Genomic DNA, 20,062 nt, shown 5'->3' on the forward strand with positions numbered 1-20,062 from the left:
ATATGTGTTTTCTGATGGTCTTAGGCAACCCCTGTGAAAGGGTCGTTCGACCCCCAGAGGGGTCGTGACCCACAGGTTGAGAACTGCTGTGTTAGGTGATTACTCTGGGCCAGCACTGTGCAGGGCTTTGGGGATGAGCCATCAACAAGGCAGACTCTTACCTTCACAAAGTATACAGTGTACTGGGGAAGACACAGAGACCCTATCCTCCCACTTTTATTGTGACTAACAAGAATTACAAATAATTGTGATGTCAATGTAAGAAACGTCCAAACCTGGAGAGAATTTTTATGAGTTTATTTGAGCCAAACTGACATCATGCGCTGGGGAGCAAGTCTCAAGTGCTCAGGAGAATAACAGTTTCTCTTGTGCATTAGAAATGGAAAGAACTACGGAAGATTACATAGAGGTGAGGGGAAGCAAAGCGGGGAATGGATGACAGGATAGTAAACAAAATTAGGTGCTCTCCTGAGGGTAGTTTGGGCTTATTTCTAAGGTGTATTAACCTAGATGCATAGTAACAATGGACAAAGCTTGCCTAAGGTAAAGATAAACTTCTTACTAAAAAGTTAGATGCCTGGGGTGTGACTGCCCACCATGACCTGCCCAGTTCGGAATTTATGATCTGATCACCCTGTGAGGTTACTTTCCATAGAACCCCTTTCATTCTGTCCACAATGACTTTTTGTTTTTTGACTCCCTGTTGCCCCAAACAGAGAAAGCAATGCTACTCAGTTTGAGTTAGTCAAAGTTTGGAAAAGGTAAACTTCTGGATATGCCTGCTCATCAAAAGCAGCTCCCATGGTTACCACTGAGTATGTGGCACCCTTGGTGTAAGACATGAGAACTTACAACAAAAAGTTACAGTTCTCACAGGTTTACGTGGATTTTCAGTGTGGCCTGACAAGACTGCCACAAAAGTAATTGCCGAAACCAGTTTGGCTAAGTGGATAGAGAGTTGGCCTGCGGACTGAAAGGTCCCAGGTTCGATTCCGGTCAAGGCCATGTACCTGGGTGTGGGCACATCCCCAGTGGGAGATGTGCAGGAGGCAGCTGATCAATGTTTCTCTCTCATTAATGTTTCTAACTCTCTATCTCTCTCCCTTCCTCTCTGTAAAAAATCAATAAAATATATATTTTTTAAAAAGTAACTAAAAACATATTTTTGTATTGCCTCCTCCGTAGTGGCTATCACAGTTAGATCTTGCAGCTGCTTTATCTCCGAGTCAGGAGTAGGTTGCCATTAGTGCCAGCAAGGTAAGTGGTCAGGAAAGAGTTGATCACTTCATTCCACAAGTGGAATGCTTAGACTCTTTACCTGCCCCATCCTCCTTAGACCATGCTAGGCTGCCTGTCATGTGCTTCCATAGACTCTTAGCTTACATCAACTTAGCCATCACATTCTACTGCTGTTTCACTCCCTACCTTGTCTAGCCTATGGTAATGACCAGCAGAGCAAAGACCATGTCTATCTTGCTCACACTGTATCACCAGTACCTAGTACAGTGCCAAACATAGGTAGACATGCAATAAATATTTTACTTAAAAAATGAAGGGCCCTGGCTGGGTAGCTTGGCTGGTTGGAGTATTCTCCCCATATGCCAAGGTTGCGGGTTGTATCCCTGGTCAGGCCACATACAAGAATGAACCCATGAACGAATAAGTAAGCGAAGCGACAAAATCGACGTTTCTCTCTCTAAAAAGAAATCAATAAATTAAAAACACTTTTTTAAATGAATGAGGCTCTATGTACTAGTAAGTCATTGTGCTAAGCAGGGAGACGGGGCAAGACTGTAATATAATAAAACCAGAATTCACAGTCAGTGGAGACACAACAGAATAAACAGGAGTGGGGCCAAATTTTGTGAGGACAGAAGCTTATACAAACTAAGGGGGCCAACTTAGGAGCAATAATATAAAATTATAAATGCAAAATTAAGTACTTCATCTTGGAAGAGGTTCATGCAATTGAGGGGACTTGAAGTTTAAGCCACGGTATTTTCACTGTAGATGCATCTCTGGTGACAAGTGGACTAAGGTACCGAATACTGTGAAATCTCTGAAGAATGATCAGAGATTTCTGCTGGGAAAGTCAAAGATTTCATCAAAGGGATAAATTATGAGTGTGATATTTCCCAGAGGAAGGAAAGGGACTGTAGGTGGAGGAAACACGCTGAGAAAGAGCTAGAGCCTCTCTGTGGGACAGTAAGAAGGACTTCTTGGCTAGCGTGGGGTGGGATGGGGAAAGCCTGAGGCCAGCATCACCTGAAGACTTGTTAGAAATGCAGCCCCTCAGGCTCCTGCCCAAACTTATCCAGTTAGAAACTCTGAGGTTGAGTAGGAAAAGCTTTGAGTCTGGTGCAGTTAAAGTTTGAAAATCAATACTAGAAAGTTACTTGAACTCGGCTGGTGTGGCTCCATGGCTGAGCGTAAACCCATGAACCAGGAGATCTAACTCATTTCGATTCCAGTCAGGGCACATGCCTGGGTGGCAGGCTTGCTCCCCAGTAGGGGGTGTGCAGGAGACAGCTCATCAATGATTCCCTCTCATCACTGATGTTTCTCTCTCCCTCTCTCTTCCTCTCTCTGAAATCAATAAAAACATACTTAAATAAAAAAAAGAAAGTTACTTGAGCATCAGATGGAGCTATTTTATTACTACAAATATAATTTCAGGCTGGTATACAATTGAAGGAAGATAAGAAAAAAGGATTATGACAGAACGAAAGAGAGCATTCTTCTTATCTCATATCTTAAAATAAATTACAGATAAATAAAAAGTTAAAGTAAAAAATGGGTAGAAGAACATTATTCCAACATAAAGCCAATAATAGAACCTGAAAAGGGAAAGATTAATAGGCTTGCTTTTGCAACAATTTAAAATATTTGTAACATTAACAAAATTAAAAAGAAAACAAACTTGAACCTGGACAGGTTGCTCAGTTGGTTAGAATGTTGTCCCCATAGGCTAAGATTGTGGGTTTGATCCCGGTCAGGACACATACAAGAATCAACCAATGAGTGCATAAATAAGTGGAACAACAAATCAATGTCTCTCTCTCTATCTCTGTCTCTCTCCCCGCCTTTCTCTCCCTCTCTCAAAATCAATAAGTAAAAAAATAGAAAGAAAACTAGAAAGAAATATACACAACATATATCTCAGACAAAAAGCTAAAAAGTTTAATTTTTAAAAAACTAGAAAAATGGGCAAAGGACACAAACTGAAAATTCACACACACAAAAATACAATGGCAATAACCACATGAGAAAATATTCAAGTTCACAAAAAAACAAGAAATACAAATTAAAATGGAATAGTATATTTTACTTAGCAAATTGACAGAGCATTTCTTTTTGTCTTCACCCAAGGAGTGAGGATTTTTTATTTTTTTAAATATATTTTCTTTACTTCAGAGAGGAAAGTGGAGGGAGAGAGAGATAGAAACATCAATGATGAGAGAGAATAATTTATCAGCTACCTCCTGCACACCCCACACTGGAGATCAAGCCCGCAATCTGGGTGTGTGCCTTGACTGGGAATCGAACCATGACCTCCTGGTTCATAGGTAGGGTTGATGCTCAACCACTGAGCAACCCCAGCCAGGGCAGCAGAGCATTTTTAGAGATGGAAGCAACTTAATTGTCCACTATCTAACTGTATGGTCACTTATATTGGAATCCCAAGGTGCAATTAGCATTAAGAGCATAACGAATGTTCATGCTATGTGAAATGGGGGGAGGGGGGGAAGCTGTTACAAAATAATATAAACCAATAAAATCTTAATTAAAAAACAAATCTATATGGATAGAGATATAAAAATAAGGGGAACATATTGAGCAAAATGTTTCCAGTGGTTAGCTCTGGGTTGTAGAATTGATACATTTTTCTTTTGTTCTTCATATACCTCTCTTTTTGTTCTTCATATCCTTCCATTGTCTCCATTATGTGATAACCATGCATCCTTTCTCTAATCAGGAAAAAAATAAGCTGTACTACAAAGTGTTGCCAAAAGTTGAAAGAATGATGATTCAATATCCCCTCAGTCAAAGTTATAACAGAATATAACAAAATACACTGAGTGGCCAGATTATTGTGACCACCCCATCAGTACTTCATTGACACTTCCAAAAATACTGAATATTGAAAACTTCCTAAGCAAATACTCTTAAGGTTTTATTATTATTATTATTATTATCATTTGCATAACTAATTCACTTCATTGTACTGATGGAGTGGTCATAATAATCTGGCCACTCAGTATATATTCTAAAATAGAATATAGGAAAGAGTAACAAACTGGTATTCTTGAGATTTGAGGGTTTTATCCTCACAGCCACCATTCTCAAGAGGAAGAATAGAAAAAGGAAGATTTAAAAATCAAACTGAAAAACATACTCACAGAATCTCAAGTTGCCTCTGATTCATGATTATGTTTAATGACATGTAAACACTGGGATGCCCTTATTTACTTTGTTGGGTAAATAGTGTGGGCTTGTTTGTTTAAATAATGAGGGTGGTGTTTGCTCTCACTATGAAATGTATGTTTTGGAATAAAACTTCAACCTTAGAATGTGAAGGTTTTGTTTGGCATTGGCTACAATGAGCAAACAGTAATTTAAAATGGTCCCATTACACCCCCTTGTGGCTTCCACTGTATCAGATTGGGCAACAACCCAACCAGCCAAGAAGAGGGAGTGATACATACATACTTCTCTTTATAAATTCAGCAAACATGTGTGCATTCCCTATTCTCTGCCAGGTACTAATTAGACTTGGATAAAATGCCATTAAATCTCTTCCTACTGTATTCAGGCCTTGCCAGCATGCGTATATATTCATTTATTTAGGCTGAGCACACATAGAAGTTATGAGGCCATAAGAGTTGAACCTCACAAACTAGTGTTTTGCAACTATGGCTTTACCTCCTGGGAGATAGTTGAAGGGATTCTGGAGTAAGGTCTGTGATTATTACTATCCAGCTGTTGGTTGGTACCTATGTGGCAATCAGAAAAAGCACTGTGGATGTGGATGTGGATAAAATGAGCCGGATTATAGCCCTGATTATCCCAGTGACCTTGAGCACCTGATAATCCACATGGGAATCATTCATCCACTTAACAATTTGGTGCTGAGGCTACAAAAATGAGTAAGACCTAGGTCCTAGACCAGGGGTGGGCAAACTTTTTTACTTGAGGGCCACAATGGGTTCTTAAACTGGACCGGAGGGCCGGAACAAAAGCATGGATGGAGTGTTTGTGTGAACTAATATAAATTCAAAGTAAACAGCATTACATAAAAGGGTACGGTCTTTTTTTTTGTTTGTTTTATTCATTTCAAACGGGCCGGATACGGCCCGCGGGCTGTAGTTTGCCCACCCCTGTCCTAGACTCAACCTTGGCTGAATTTAACAAGATTCCCAGGTGATTCTAATGTGCAGCCAAGGTTGAGAACCACTGCTCTAGACCCTCATAAATTCACTCTCCTAATTTGTAAATTGGAACTAACCATCTCAACTTGTCAGAAAGATTAAATATATGGCCACTCTTGGACAGAAATCTTCATTTAAAAAAAAAATGTTTTTAGACCTGGCCAGTTTGGCTCAGGGGAGAGAGCAATGGCCCATATGACTGAAGGGTCTCAGATTTGATTCAGGTCAAGCGCAGGCTCCTCAGTTGCAGGCTCCATCCTGGCCCTGGCCTGGGGCCCCTGTGGGAGGCAACCAATCTATGTCACTCTCCCTCTCCCTTCCATTCTCTGTAAAAATCAATGGGAAAATATCCTCAGGTGAGGATTACAACAACAAAACAAAATAAAAAAAAAAAAAAGCCCGTTTTTATTGATTTCAGGAGAGGGAGAGATACAAACATCAATGATGAGGATCATCTATCACCTGCCTCCTGGCAGGACCCCTCCTGGGAATCCAGCCCCCAACCCCTACTGGGGATGGAGCCTGCAACCTGGGCATGTGCTCCCACCGGGAATCTAACCACGACCTCCCGGTTCGTGGGGCAACTCTCAACCACTGAGCAACTCCAGCCGGGCCAGACATCTTCATTTTCGAACCCGTATCCACAAGTTTGTTTGTGCTTATTTAGTTTAATCCTCTCTATATCTGCTCATAGAAACTAAGGAAAAGGAATCAAATCATCTAATCCAGTGATGGCGAACCTTTTGACCTCGGTGTGTCAGCATTTTGAAAAACCCTAACTTAACTCTGGTGCCTGTCACATATAGAATTTTTTTGATATTTGCAACCATAGTAAAACAAAGATTTATATTTTTGATATTTATTTTATATATTTAAATGCCATTTAACAAAGAAAAATCAACCAAAAAAATGAGTGCGCAGTGTCATAGGTTCGCCACCACTGATCCAATCCCTATAATTGCATGTTTATTTCCACCAAGATTTCGGGAGCCAAGGGATCCGGCTGCAGCCTAATAATAACTCGCGATCTTCCAGAGTTTCACCCCGGGCGGCCGGGGACAGCGTTCCAGCCCCGTGAGGCTCGCCGACCAACGTCAGTAACACCGTGACGCGGGGGTTGCCCTTTCCGTTGTTCCCCGCGGGCTGCTGCCACCCGCAGGGGTTTGCAGTGCCACGTGCCCAGCCTCACCCGCGCAGGATCCTTCTCGCACGTCCCCCGGGGGAGGCGGTGGGCAAGGGCCGCTGGCGCGATGCGCTTCTCCCACTTTTCCGGGGCGGGAGGGAGGGAGGCAGGGCTGGGCGCGGGCAGGGCGATTCCCCGCGCGGCCTCGCGGGCAGCCTTTCTCGGGGATGGATCGCCCGCCCCGCTAGGAGGGGCGGCACCCCGCGCCGACGGGGCCTGCGGCGGCGCAGAGGTGCCGGCAGGGGGCGCGGGCGCCGGGCCTCCCCCGGGGCTGGAGGCCGGTGGTCCCTCCCAGGCCGGTGAGCCAGCCGCGCGGCCCGGTCCCCTGCCCCCACCCTCACCCTGTCACCTCCCGCCCTCCCGGCGGGGCCCCGAGGTGCGCGGCGCAGGCGCGGAGCGGGGCGGTGAGTACGGCCGCGGAGCTGGGCCCGGGGCCTGGCGGCCGGGTGTGGGGCGCGCGGGAGGGAGCGGGCCGGCCCGGCGGGGCGCCCGGGAGCGCCGGGGCCTGAGCGGCGGCGCCCGCCACCCTGAGCCCGCGGGCGGAGCTGCGCGGTCCCTCCGGCCATCCCCCCGCCGCCTGCGAGCTGCGCCCCGGCTGGCCCGCGGGCCCGGGGACCGGTGAGTGCGGGAGGGGCGGCCGGGCGGCGCGGGGCACCGCGTGCGGGCGCAGCTCCCAACCCGGGGAGGCGGGAAAGGCCGGATGGCGTCCGGGAAACCGAGACGCTGCCTTCGTTTCCCGGCGGGATGGCGGTCCCCTCCCCCATCGCGCAGCAGTTCCACCCCCTGGCGACGCCGCCACCCGGCTCCCCGGGCCCTCAGTATCGGGGCTCGGGAGTCCCCGCTAGTCTCCGGGCCCAGGCGGGGCCGGGCAGGTCCCGCGGCTTCTGGCCGACGCCCGTGGGTGCCACGCTGGCCACGGGCCCCGCCAGGCGGCAGGGCGACCCTCCGGCCGCGCATCCCCGAGCTCGCGCCTGCAGCGCGGCCGCAGCGAGCAGGCGTGGGTCCGGGCCCTGCAGCTGCAGCCCGTGGTGTAAGCCTCTTTAGGGTGCTCAGGCACCCCTTTTGATTTGGGGGGCGGTGTGTTTCAGTGCAGCTGAGGGACACGAGTAATTTGAAGCAGTTTCTCTCTTTGCAGAGGCAAAGACGGACACAAGTTGGACGTACATATAAGTGGGTTCTAATTCAAGCTCTCCTGCAACATTTTTGTGTTTAAATTCATTTGAAACCTGGAAAACATCTACTTATTTTTAAAGTATGTTTTCATTGATTATTTAGAAAGAATGAGAGGGGGAGGGATCTAGAGAGAAACATCACCGACCAGCTGCCTCCTGCACGCCTCCTACTGGGTATCAAACCCGCAGTCCCAGCACGTGCCCTGACCGGGAATCCTCTAGTGACCGCTTGGTTGTTAGGTCGAGGCGCAACCACTGCGCCATACCGGCTGGGCCATATAATTATTTTTAAATGTTCGCGGAAAAGAACGTGGTTTTAAAGCTTTCGTATTAGAATGTAGCTTTTTATTGTACATGCTTGTTTTATTTTTATACTAATGAGGAACAGAATATTTACATTGCCTGACAGGCCTTTAGACAAGGTGGTGCCTATTATGTGTAGTCTGTTTTGTGCATAGATATTCTTATTGTTGAAAAAGAGAGAGAGTGGAGGGAGGGAGAGAGAACGAGAGGCATTGATTGGTTGCCTCCCGCAGGCACCTGACCGGGGCCAGTACTCGAACCTGCAACCTAGGTACATGCCCTTGACTGGAAATTGAACCGAGACCCTTCCTCTGCTAGCTGAGAGTCTCACTGAGCAAAGCCTGCCAGGGCCTGACATGTATTTTGTAAGTTGCTTTTTAAAATAGTTTCTTGTGGCATGATCTCATTTTTGTACATGCAAATTAATGTATATCTTAGAATAGAAAAATGTCTAGAAGTTTATACACCAAAACGTTAATAGTATTTTTTCTGGGTGTATAGATGCTAGGTGACTTGATTAATTTAAAAATGTTTTTCTAGCCCTGACCGGTTTGGCACTGGATAGAGCGTCGGCCTGTGGGCTGAAGGGTCCTGAGTTCGATTCCGGTCAAGGGCATGTACCTCGGTTGCACATCCCCAGTGGGGGGGGGGGGGGGTGCGGGAGGCAACTGATCGATGTTTCTAACTCTCTATCTCTCTCCCTTCCTCTCTGTAAAAAAATCAATAAAATATTTTTTAAAAATGTTTTTCTAATTTTCCTGCAGTGACATGTATCAGTGGTTTGATTCAGAATCTTCCCCATGAGATAAGGACTAGTGAGCAAATGTTTATATGACATCCCTAAGTAAAAGCTAAACTTCTTCATCTGGGCAGTTGTGCATACAAAAAGCACATGAAAGCATTTGCTGAAAAAAAGGATGGTTAAAAATTTTTGGTCTTGAGTGGGCATTGTACCATCTCTCTGAAAGGAGGTCTGGTAAGTGTTTAGATGCTGTTCAGCACTAAGTAGGAGTCAAATCTTTTTCTGCTCAAGGTGACCCTGTTTCACCTAGTAGTCTGGATCCAGACCAGCTGGCAGCATTAACTTTAATGCCATCCTCCGTTTCCTTTTCTTTTTCACTCTTCATGTTCGAAAGAATTTGAAGTGCATTGTGAAGGAAAAAGAGGCTGCTTGAACATGTTTGGCTGCCAGTTGTCAGTGTTTTCCCTGATACCTGTAGAGCATTTAGAACATCCATATATAGAAAAGGCTAATGTGCCAAGGGTCCCCTCAGGAGTTCAACCAGGAGATTGGGAGTTTGATCGCTTGCTATGATGGGCACTGACCAGCAGGAGGCAGCGCAGAATGAAGGTAGGCCCCGGTCTGCAGCTGACAGCCAGTAGCTGGGGAAGGAAGGCCCCAATCGGCCCTGATCATCAGCCAGGCCTAGTGAAGGAAAAAGCTGTTGGCTGATTAAATTTTGGAAGTGTAAAAAAAGACGTATTAAGAAAAAGTCTTGAAATTTTGGTTTATTACATAAAAATGAAAACAGTTTTACTTTTGAATGCACTTGATTGGGATGGGCTCAAGAAATGCTATTTGTTTTGTTAGGTGAGGCATTATATATGTTGATATCATTTCTATATATCTCATGATTGTCAGTTTCTTTCGGTGATTCCATTCCCCCTTCTCTGAATTGGTAGCTGAGTAAGAACTGGAAGCAAGATGTAACTTGCTGGTAGCGGAGATTGACAGTGAAGATTTACTCACACAGTTAGCTGTTCAAAACCCATGGGTTTTTTGGTGTGTTTTTTTCTATCTCTGGTTCTGCCACTTAGTTGACTTTTACTGAGTCTGTTTCATCATCAGTAATATTGAGTGGGTTTAGTAGTGGCTTCTCTATGTACCTCATAGGATTGTTGTGAAGATTAAATAAGGGTTAGGAAAATGCTCAGTAAACTAAAAAGCACTACTTATTACCAAATGATGACATCCCCTGTGGTGCTAATATACCCAGGACTTTGTGAAGCAGCAAAAATAATGTGTGCCTCAGTTTCTTACCACTAATGATTTTGAGAGAGTGTAGTGGATTTTCCATATCACAGGATTAAATGAGAGAAGGTACATAGCCTGGTACATAATAGGTGCTCAATAAGTGATCATTATTCTTCTATTAGTAATCTATAAGGACTTAAATAGTAAAAGTCTGTGATTTGGTATTTGCTTTTATTACGGCTGAATAAATTTATGCAGAATTGCATTCCTATTTTGGTGTTAAGATATAGCTTTAGAACAGGGGTCCTCAAACTTTTTAAACAGGGGGCCAGTTCACTGTCCCTCAGACCGTTGGAGGGCCGGACTATAGTTTAAAAAAAAACTATGAACAAATTCCTATGCACACTGCACATATCTTATTTTGAAGTAAAAAAACAAAATGGGAACAAATACAATATTTGTATTTGCGTGTGGCCCGCGGGCCGTAGTTTGAGGACCCCTGCTTTAGAAGGTAAATTCATTCAAAGAAATATGACATATTTACATATACTTACATATTTAGCAATATATACAGTTTTGAGTACTTAATACAGCATCTTCAAAAGAATATTATACTTCAATTCTGTATAACTTTCCAATTGATTAAAGATCTTGGTACTGTTGTATTCTTGAGTCTCAGAAATGAACTACATTGTGACTTATATCATATTTTTCCTACAGGTACTTTTTACCATTTGTGAAAACTTCGCTGTAATTCAATTTTCCTCACTTCCATAGTAAGAATTATACCAGTAAGTGGAATGTCGTAAAACGAATGAGTCAATTTTATAACAGTCCATGAGAATCTAATTATACATTGGTTATTGCTATATATGTTTTGTTCTCAGGAGATTGTTGAAGGTGCCTTATAAGAAAAGGGGTTTTTGTTGAAAATTATATTTTGAGCTTCAGTGTGATGGATATTCTTCCTGGAAGCCAGGGAATCAATACAGATTTGTGAAAATATACATTTTTAAGGGATCATATTCACCTTTTGCTTGAAAACTATATCAAAATTTTCCCAGTTTTAAAAAATGCGCCTGTTTCATTCTTAATATGTTATCATAGGCACAATTTATCCTATCTAATAAAGAGGGAACATGCTAATTGACCCTCACACTGTCGCAAAGATGGCAGTGCCCACAGCTAATGAGGGAATATGCTAATTGACTGCCCCGCCCTCAAAGATGGCAGCACCCACAGACAATAAGGAAGGAATATGCTAATTGACTATCACACCCTTAAAAATGGCGGTACCCACAGCCACAAGATGGTGGCGACCAGTGCCCTCAGCCCTGCCGGGGCGGCAGACACAGTCCCCTGGGGTGGGGGTATCCCTCAGCCCAGCCTGTGCCCTTTTGTACTTTGGGAGCCCTCAGGGGATGTCTGACTGATGGCTTAGGCCCACTCCTCGGGGGAGTGGGCCTAAGCTGGCAGTCGGACATCCTTGGCACTGTCGCGGAAGCAGGAGAGGCTCCTGCTTGCCAGCCGTCAGTCCAGCTTCTGGCTGAGCGGCACTCCCCCTGTGGGAGTGCTCTGACCACCAGGGGGCAGCTCCTGCATTGAGCATCTGCCCCCTGGTGGTCAGTGCACATCATAGAGACTGGTCATTCCACCATTTGGTCGATTTGCATATTACCCTTTTATTATATAGGATTAACAATGGTTATTTGTGACATATTTGTTAAATTTTTTTCATTTTTAGATTGAAAAGATATGAATGAATACCCTAAAAAAAGAAAAAGGAAGACTTTACACCCTTCTCGTTATTCAGGTTAGTGAATTATTTTAAAGTTGAGCCATGGATTAATTTCCATGCAATTGTATTCCAATCTATTCTCTCATAAATGATCAGATAAAAGTTATATATCTGAATCAATTTTTAAATAAGAGAAAATTTTAAATAAGTTCTCTGAATATAAGTTCTTCTTTGTCTACCACGTGCTAGGTACACATCAGAACTTATAGACATTTAATCCTCACAACTTAAAGGTTTATAGACATTTAAAATTAAATATCAACGGTTGGGTACTTATACAGCATAACTGAAATGTGTCTGTGTGCTTCCCAACCTTGTGCTTAAGCACAACAATAACCTTGTTAGAAGATATTTTGCACATTGCAAAAAAAAATTTTTATTCTATATATTACTTTCAGAAAGTAATGCTCAGTGGTTGAGCATCGACCTATGAACCAGGAGGTCACGGTTCAATTCCCCATCAAGGCACATGCCCAGGTATTGGGCTCGATCCCCAGTGTAGGGCATGCAGAAGGCAGTCGATCAATGTTTCTCTCTCATTATTGATGTTTCTACCTCTCTCCCTTTCCCTTCCTCTCTGAAATCAATAAAAATATTCTTTTTTTTAAAAAAAAGGAAAAGAGATATTTGTGGTCATCTGTAATATACCTCCCATGAACAGTACTTGGAACAATCTCAGGCATACCTGTTAGCCCACCCAACCTACACATTCTTCACACCTAAGGAAATTAAATCTAGTTTACTGCTTACTGACTCCTCCCAGACAAGACTTGAAATTACTCTATTCAGAAGCCCTAACTGGTCCTCCCACCATTTTTCCTATGTATTAGTGCTTTTTATGCACTTCATAAAATGTCTTCGGGGAGTTAATTTAGGTTTTGGGGTTGTTGGGGTTGTTTTGTTTTGTTGGGTTTTTTTTTGCAATTAACACATTAATTGCATATTTTTATTTTGTGGGATTTAGACAGTAAGGTATCTTTATATGCTTCAGAATATTATATTTTTATATTGAATAATTTGTGGTTCTTTCAAAACTCAATGTTAATATCAGGTCTGAAATATAAAAGCTATCAGAACTGAGGGAACTGTTACTTTATTACAGATACTATAAAAATTTACATCTGTTGGATAAAGGGGTGGCTGTCATCAATGTATATGTGTTTACTATGCTTGAAATTTTAAAAATTTTGTTTTATGTTCAGATTCCTCTGGAATAAGCAGAATTGCAGATGGATTCAGTGGCATTTTTTCTGATCATTGTTACAGTGTCTGTTCTATGAGACAACCAGACTTAAAATATTTTGACAACAAAGGTATATCTAATATTTCCCAAAATATTTTTTCTTTAAATTACTTTTATAATCATTTCTTATTTAAAAATGTGGGTGAATTATGATTTCAAAATGGGCAAGTGTTTAAATTTGTTTAAATGTAAGAAAACTTTTTTTGTAATACTTTAAAGTAAGTGAATTTTAATTTTTAACATTATTTCAGATATATAATAAAAAGTACATTTTCCTAAACCTATTTTAGTTGGCTAGGAATTGGTGGCAAAGCTGGAGTGATGCAGAGTTGGGAGTATTATGGTTAAAAGTTAAAAATGGGGTTATACATGGTTCTTTCACTCAGCTATACCTTTCAGTCTGGAGGGCATAGTTGGAAGAACAGAGAGTAAAGAATTTGGTCTTTTTCAATCTTTCATCTTCTGTTGGCTTCTCTTTTCTAGAGCATTGAATGAATGATAACAATTTGGGTTTGTTTTCTCTCTCCTCTGTAACCATCAAAATTCTCAGTTTTCTTGAGTCCTGTTACAGACACAGAAACATAAATTATTAAAAATAATATGGAGTCAGAGACATCAGTATGAACTCATGTTGGCTTGATATAGACACAGATGTAACATACAGAAATATTTATAGGTATGTTTATACAAATGTGGTGGTATACACAAACATATATTTTTTGTTTCATTGTCTGAGAGGGCATAAAAGAAATGACACCCAGTAGCAGTGAGCAAGCACATCTAGTGTTGGGATCTTGGTGTCTAATATCATTCTCCAGTGAAAGGAACTAGGGCTTCTTGGAGAAATGCCTACTGCTTACTGACCTCTCCCAGATAAGACTTGGGAAGAAACAAATTTCTTGTACAGAAGAATTCCAAATTATTTATGTAGCTACTCCTCCCTCAAGGAGGTGGAATGTAAATCCTGGTTTCTGAAATGTGGACTCTACGTAGTGTCCCCCTTCCAAAGCACAGAGTAAATGAAAGTAAAAGAATGACTTTACAGAAGAAAAATCTGATAAATACTACCTCAACCAGGTGATCAAAGTCAACATCAGCAGTAATAAATCATGTTGATCAAATGTACCTTTGATAAGTTGTGATAAAATGGCAGTTTGCCTCTCTGGTCTGCTCTCAATAACCCATAATCCCAGTTGAATCATTCACACACAACAGACACATTTTAATAGTGGGCATCCTACAAAATACCCGATCTGTTCTCAATATTGTCATGGTCATCAAAACCAAGGGAAGTCTGAGAATCTGCCACAGCTAACAGTAGCCTAGAGAGACTTGACAGCTAAATGTCATACGGGATCCTGGAACAGAAAAAGTCCATTAGCTAAAAACTAAGGAAATCTGGAGGAAGTATGGATTTATCGGCATTGGTCGTGAATTGTAACAAATGTACATATTAAGATGTTAATAGTGGAGAAATGCAGGATATATGGGAATTCTCTGTACTACTCAAAATTTTTCAGTAAATCTTAAACATCTAAAAAATAAAGTATATTAAAAACAACAGCCCTGCCTGTGTGGCTCGGTAGTTGAGCATTGACCCATGAACCAAAAGGTTATCTGTTCTGTTCCAATCAGGGCACATGCCCGGGTTGCAGGCTTGATCACCAGTATGGGGTGTGCAGGAGGCATCTGATCAGAAGTTTCTCTCTCATTGATGTTTCTATCTCATTCTCCCTCTCCCTTCCTCTCTCTCTAAAGAATGACATTAAAAAATAACAATGACGTTAGGTTGAAGCCTAGTGTTCTCTACTGACCTGTATTTCAGTTTATCCATGCTAACTTTAAAACATTGGGGCTGGGCTGAGGGGATAAAGGTTTATTCAAGTTCAGTAACATTAAAAAATGTGTTCTTGTCCAAATGGGGCATGGGAGCAAAAACATTTGCTTGTTTGGACAGATTTTCTATGTGTCTGTGATATACGTAACGTCTTCAAATGAAAGTCCTTTTTCCTGTTGGAATTCAAAATTATATTTAAAATATTTGGTGCTTTGTGTTATAATATTTAACATTTAATACTTGATACAAACAATAAGTTTTTCCAAACTTCTCTTTACAGATGATGATTCTGATACAGAGACATCGAATGATTTGCCAAAATTTACAGACGGAGTCAAGGCCAGAAACAGAAATCAGAACTATCTGGTTCCCAGTCCCGTACTTAGAATTCTAGACCACACTGCCTTTTCTACAGGTTAGGGAAACTAAGTAATAGCATTTGCATATTTTTATAGCTCAATGAAGAGATAATGCATAAAATAAATTTTTGCCAGTTATTTAGCTAGTAGGTTTTATTTAGTAATAGTAATAATAGGCTTGCTTTATTTTTCAGAAAAATCTGCCGATGTTGAAATTTGTGATGAGGAGTGTGACTCACCTGAATCACTCAACCAACAAACTCAAGAGGAGAGTCCTATAGAAGTTCACACTGCTGAAGATGTTCCAATCGCTGCAGAAGTGCATGCAATTTCTGAAGATTACGACTTAGAGGCAGAAAACAATTCCTCTGAGAGTCTCCAAGACCAAACTGATGAAGAGCCACCGGCTAAACTTTGCAAAATTCTTGACAAGAGCCAAGCTCTGAATGTGACTGTCCAGCAGAAATGGCCTTTGCTGAGAGCTAATAGCAGTGGCCTCTATAAATGTGAGCTTTGTGAGTTCAACAGCAAATATTTTTCTGATTTAAAGCAGCATATGATCCTGAAGCATAAGCGTACTGATTCAAATGTGTGTCGAGTGTGCAAGGAAAGTTTCTCTACCAACATGCTTCTGATCGAACATGCCAAACTGCATGAAGAGGATCCCTACATTTGTAAATACTGTGATTATAAGACAGTAATTTTTGAGAACCTCAGCCAGCACATTGCCGACACCCATTTTAGTGATCACCTTTATTGGTGTGAGCAGTGCGACGTACAGTTCTCCTCAAGCAGTGAGCTCTACCTGCATTTCCAGGAGCACAGCTGTGATGAACAGTACTTGTGTCAGTTCTGTGAACATGAAACAAATGATCCAGAAGACTTGCATAGCCATGTGGTAAATGAACATGCATGTAAATTAATAGAGTTAAGTGACAAATATAACAATGGAGAGCATGGACAGTACAGCCTCCTGAGCAAAATTACCTTTGACAAATGCAAAAACTTCTTTGTATGTCAAGTATGTGGTTTTCGGAGTAGACTTCATACAAATGTTAACAGGCATGTTGCTATTGAACATACTAAAATTTTTCCTCATGTTTGCGATGATTGTGGCAAAGGCTTTTCAAGTATGCTAGAATATTGCAAACATTTAAATTTACATTTATCTGAAGGGATTTATTTATGTCAATACTGTGAATATTCAACAGGACAAATTGAAGATCTTAAAATTCACCTAGACTTCAAGCATTCGGCTGACTTACCTCATAAATGTAGTGACTGCTTGATGAGGTTTGGAAATGAAAGGGAATTATTAAGTCATATTCCAGTCCATGAGACAACTTGATTATTCTAAGTTCCATAATGTTAATGTAAAATAATAAATACAACATTTTTGGAGATGTTAAAAAGGATGATTTTTAACATTAAATCTGTTAAGCAGAATTTATGAGAACTGCCTTTAACAAGCAAGATTTTTAATTGTCTAATTCTTTTGGCATGGCTACATTTTTTAGTATATCAATGTATCCAAAATACGATATTTTCAGTGCATGGTAGCTCATAGTTTTAACCACTCTTGGGGTCTATTATCCTGTGCATGTGCTCTGATTTCATGAATGGGTAAGAACCAGATGTACTAAAAATACTAGACTTGTTTTCCTTCCATAACCATTGGTGCTGTTAACTTTTTAAAACTCAAGACAAGCTTAGTTTTTCATGTATGAAGACATTAAAGTACTACAGTACCAAAACTAAAATGTAACATAATATACAATTAAGTCTACTGGTACTCCCATCAATAAGAACCCAGACCCTCCCTTTACATTCCCCATCAGTAATTCCCAGGGCTCTCCATCTGAATGATTCTTTTAATAACACTAGAAGGCCAGTGTTCTTGGCAGTCTTTTTTAATTCTCACTTTATTTTAGTCCTTATATATATTAAATAGTGTATATATGTTCAAGAATTTAAGGTGGGGGGGTGGGGAGGAATTGGTAAGGGATGAGACAATGAAAAAGTAACATTTCATAATGCTTAACCTGTTCACATTTCATTTTCAGTTATACAACTGCAAAGTCATGTCCAAATTTTTGATTTCCAATTATTTATTGACTGAGAAATTCCACTGAAGTAGTAACACAGAATTAGGAAGATCTAGGCGATAAGGGGTTGCTGGCATGATAACATACAAATTACTTTTGATAAAGGTAAAATAATCTTAGCTCTATATTAGTTTGCTGTGGCTGCCATAACAAATTATCACAAACTGTGTGGCTTAAACAACAGTAATGTATTGTCTCAGTTTTAGAGCCTAGAATTTGAAAATGTTGGCATAGTTTGTTCCTTCTGGGAGCTGTGAGGGAAGAATCTGTTTTGAGCCCCTCTCCTTGATTTGTAGATGGACATTCTCATGTTCACATGGTGTTCTCCATATATGCAGGTCTGCCTCCAAATGTTCCCTTTTTACAAAGACATCAGTCATGTTGGATATGGTAAGACCAATATCCCCAAATAAGGCCAAATTTTGAGGTACTAGGGCCTAGGACTTCCACATATGAATTCTGAGGAAGGAGGGAGACACAACCACCACAATTCAAAAGCAGCTTCTTAAATAGTATCAAGAAGGTAAAATTTTGCATATCACTGGCTTCCAATTTAATAAAAACTGCAGCTAACAATATTGTTCAGGAGTATTGATAAAGTTGAAGAAACCAATTTGTGACCTATGATTTTTCCACTTCCAAAACAATGGGAATTTATTTTGAAAAAGTTGGCAGCAAAAAGTACTTTTAGAACCAACCATTTGTTTCTCTACTGTTTTGTCATGTATGTTTATCTGTCTTCTTACAAACTGCCATCCCATCTGATTATAACTTTCCAGGTAGAGCTGTCACATACAAGTGTTTCTTAGAAGACTTAAAACTATAATAGTTTAAATTAGAAACCATCTCATCTAAACCCTCTGATTTTCTAAGTTTCTTATATAAATAGAAACTTCGGTTATTGTTGGGTCAAGGACACAAAACCATTCGAGCAGACAGGAGGGAATCCAAGTTATTTGGCTTCTGTTCTAATGTTTCCATTACACTATGTTACATAAAAATCCAAGCTTTGTCCTTGGGGCATTTTTCATGGCTATTTAACCTAGCCATTCAGATGCCTTCTTGGCAATTCTGTTTTTACACTTGTTTGGTATATATCAAACTCCAGGAATTTGATTTTCAGGAAACAAACCTTAAATAAGTAATGCCTTATTGGTTTTGTAAAATTCTGTAATTTACAGAATTTGCTTTGATCGGGTATTAGTAATCAAATTTAAAAAAAGCTGTAATGAAACTAAACATTAAATCTAAGTTTTAAAAACATACAAACATTTTGTGTTTTTGATGAATCTGCAGCTTGAAGTGCTTGTTCCAATAAAAACTTTTGGCTTTAATTCAGCTTTCAAATAAGTCTGTGACTGACTATAAATTGCTGAGGTAGCTCAGCAATATTTTTCCTTAAAGGACTTCTTTGGAAAATCATACCTAAAAAGAAAATTTTCTAACTATTGGGTTTTTTCCTCTCAAAGACAGGCATTTCCACTGTACTCTGTGACTTGAACCACAATTCAAGTATGAATATTTTTTATTAGTACTACAATAGAATTCTTTGCAGTGATCAGTAGTGATGGGTCATTTTTTTTTCTTGCTGTTTTTATCTCCACCTTGCAATGAGTGACTACTTTTGAAATCCCAAAGCATTTCCCTTGTCCTCCAAAATCTCAAGGTGATTGTGCACTACTCAAAAGACTCTCCCTATTGTAAACTTGCCAGTTTTACTATTTTAAATCACCTTGCTTAGGTTTCTTTGAATGTATGTCATCACATAATAATAGTTCCTCAGTTTCACTGGGCCTGTAGCAGGTTTTTAGGTGGTTGCTGAATTGTTGGCAGGCATAGTATATATAGGCGTTTCTTTTTCAACAGATTAACACTATTCCTAATTTTTAAATCTGATTTACAAAGAATTGAATTATTTAATTCTTTACATTTAAAATGAAGGGATGTCAGGAAGATTGGAGAATGCACAGGGGGCTAAGTGTGTTAACCGAGATGCACAAGAAAGGGGCAGGGCTGGCTTAAAACCTTCCAATAAGGAAGTATAGGTCTGGGGCGTGACTACCCACCATGACCTGCCCAGTTAGGACCTTATGATCAGATTACCCTGTGATGTGACTTTCCACAGAACCCCCCCCTTTTTTTTGTCCATAAGAAGAAAAATATGTATTTATCCAGCTCTTACTATATGCCCAACACTGTACTAAGCACTTTACATGATATTGACCCATTTTCACAACAAACAGGGTAGGTGTTATTAGTACTCCAATTTTATAGACGAAGAACCTCAGGCTCAGGAAGATGACGCGGCTTCACTTCAAAAATGCATTATCTGCCCTAACTGGTTTGGCTCAGTGGATAGGGCATCCGCCTGCGGACTCAAGAGTCCCAGGTTCGATTCCGGTCAAGGGCATGTACCTTGGTTGCGGGCACATCCCCAATTGGGAGTGTGCAGGAGGCAGCTGATCAATGTTTCTCTCTCATCGATGTTTCTAACTCTTTGTCCCTCTCCCTTCCTCTCTGTAAAAAAATCAATAAAATATATTTTTTAAAAAACATGCATATCAGCAAAACCAATGGACACAGACAATAGGGGGCGGTGAAGGCGTGGGCTGGGGGTGGGCTGGGAGAGGTCAATGGGGGGGGGTGGGGAGGAGACAT

At 41.0% G+C, this 20,062-nt stretch overlaps 1 protein-coding gene across 2 annotated transcripts; it reads left to right on the forward strand.

Moving 5' to 3' along the window:
• Window positions 1-6,879: 6,879 nt before the first annotated feature.
• Window positions 6,880-17,059, forward strand: ZNF639 (zinc finger protein 639). 2 transcript variants are annotated; one of them, XM_081085720.1, is made up of 6 exons: window positions 6,880-7,016; window positions 10,783-10,853; window positions 11,807-11,875; window positions 13,063-13,173; window positions 15,221-15,355; window positions 15,494-17,059. In XM_081085720.1, the coding sequence occupies exons 3-6, from the start codon at window positions 11,818-11,820 to the stop codon at window positions 16,645-16,647; spliced, it is 1,458 nt and encodes a 485-aa protein (XP_080941846.1). In that variant the 5' UTR covers window positions 6,880-7,016; window positions 10,783-10,853; window positions 11,807-11,817; the 3' UTR covers window positions 16,648-17,059. The 2 variants fall into 2 exon arrangements, with proteins under 2 accessions (XP_080941846.1, XP_080941845.1); XM_081085719.1 differs by lacking the exon at window positions 6,880-7,016 and adding an exon at window positions 8,320-8,452.
• The last annotated feature ends 3,003 nt before the right edge of the window (window positions 17,060-20,062 follow it).

The sequence above is a fragment of the Myotis nattereri genome, assembly GCF_964212035.1.
Source record: "Myotis nattereri genome assembly, chromosome: 3".
In the NCBI taxonomy this organism is placed as follows: domain Eukaryota; kingdom Metazoa; phylum Chordata; class Mammalia; order Chiroptera; family Vespertilionidae; genus Myotis; species Myotis nattereri.

Bases quoted from the DNA above. Each gene is read 5' to 3' on its own strand.
- ZNF639 (XM_081085720.1), top strand. From the start codon at position 11,818: ATGAATGAATACCCTAAAAAAAGAAAAAGGAAGACTTTACACCCTTCT. The intron at 11,876-13,062 runs GTTAGTGAATTA...TTTTATGTTCAG, and splicing joins ACACCCTTCTCGTTATTCAG to ATTCCTCTGGAATAAGCAGA. The intron at 15,356-15,493 runs GTTAGGGAAACT...TTTATTTTTCAG, and splicing joins CCACACTGCCTTTTCTACAG to AAAAATCTGCCGATGTTGAA.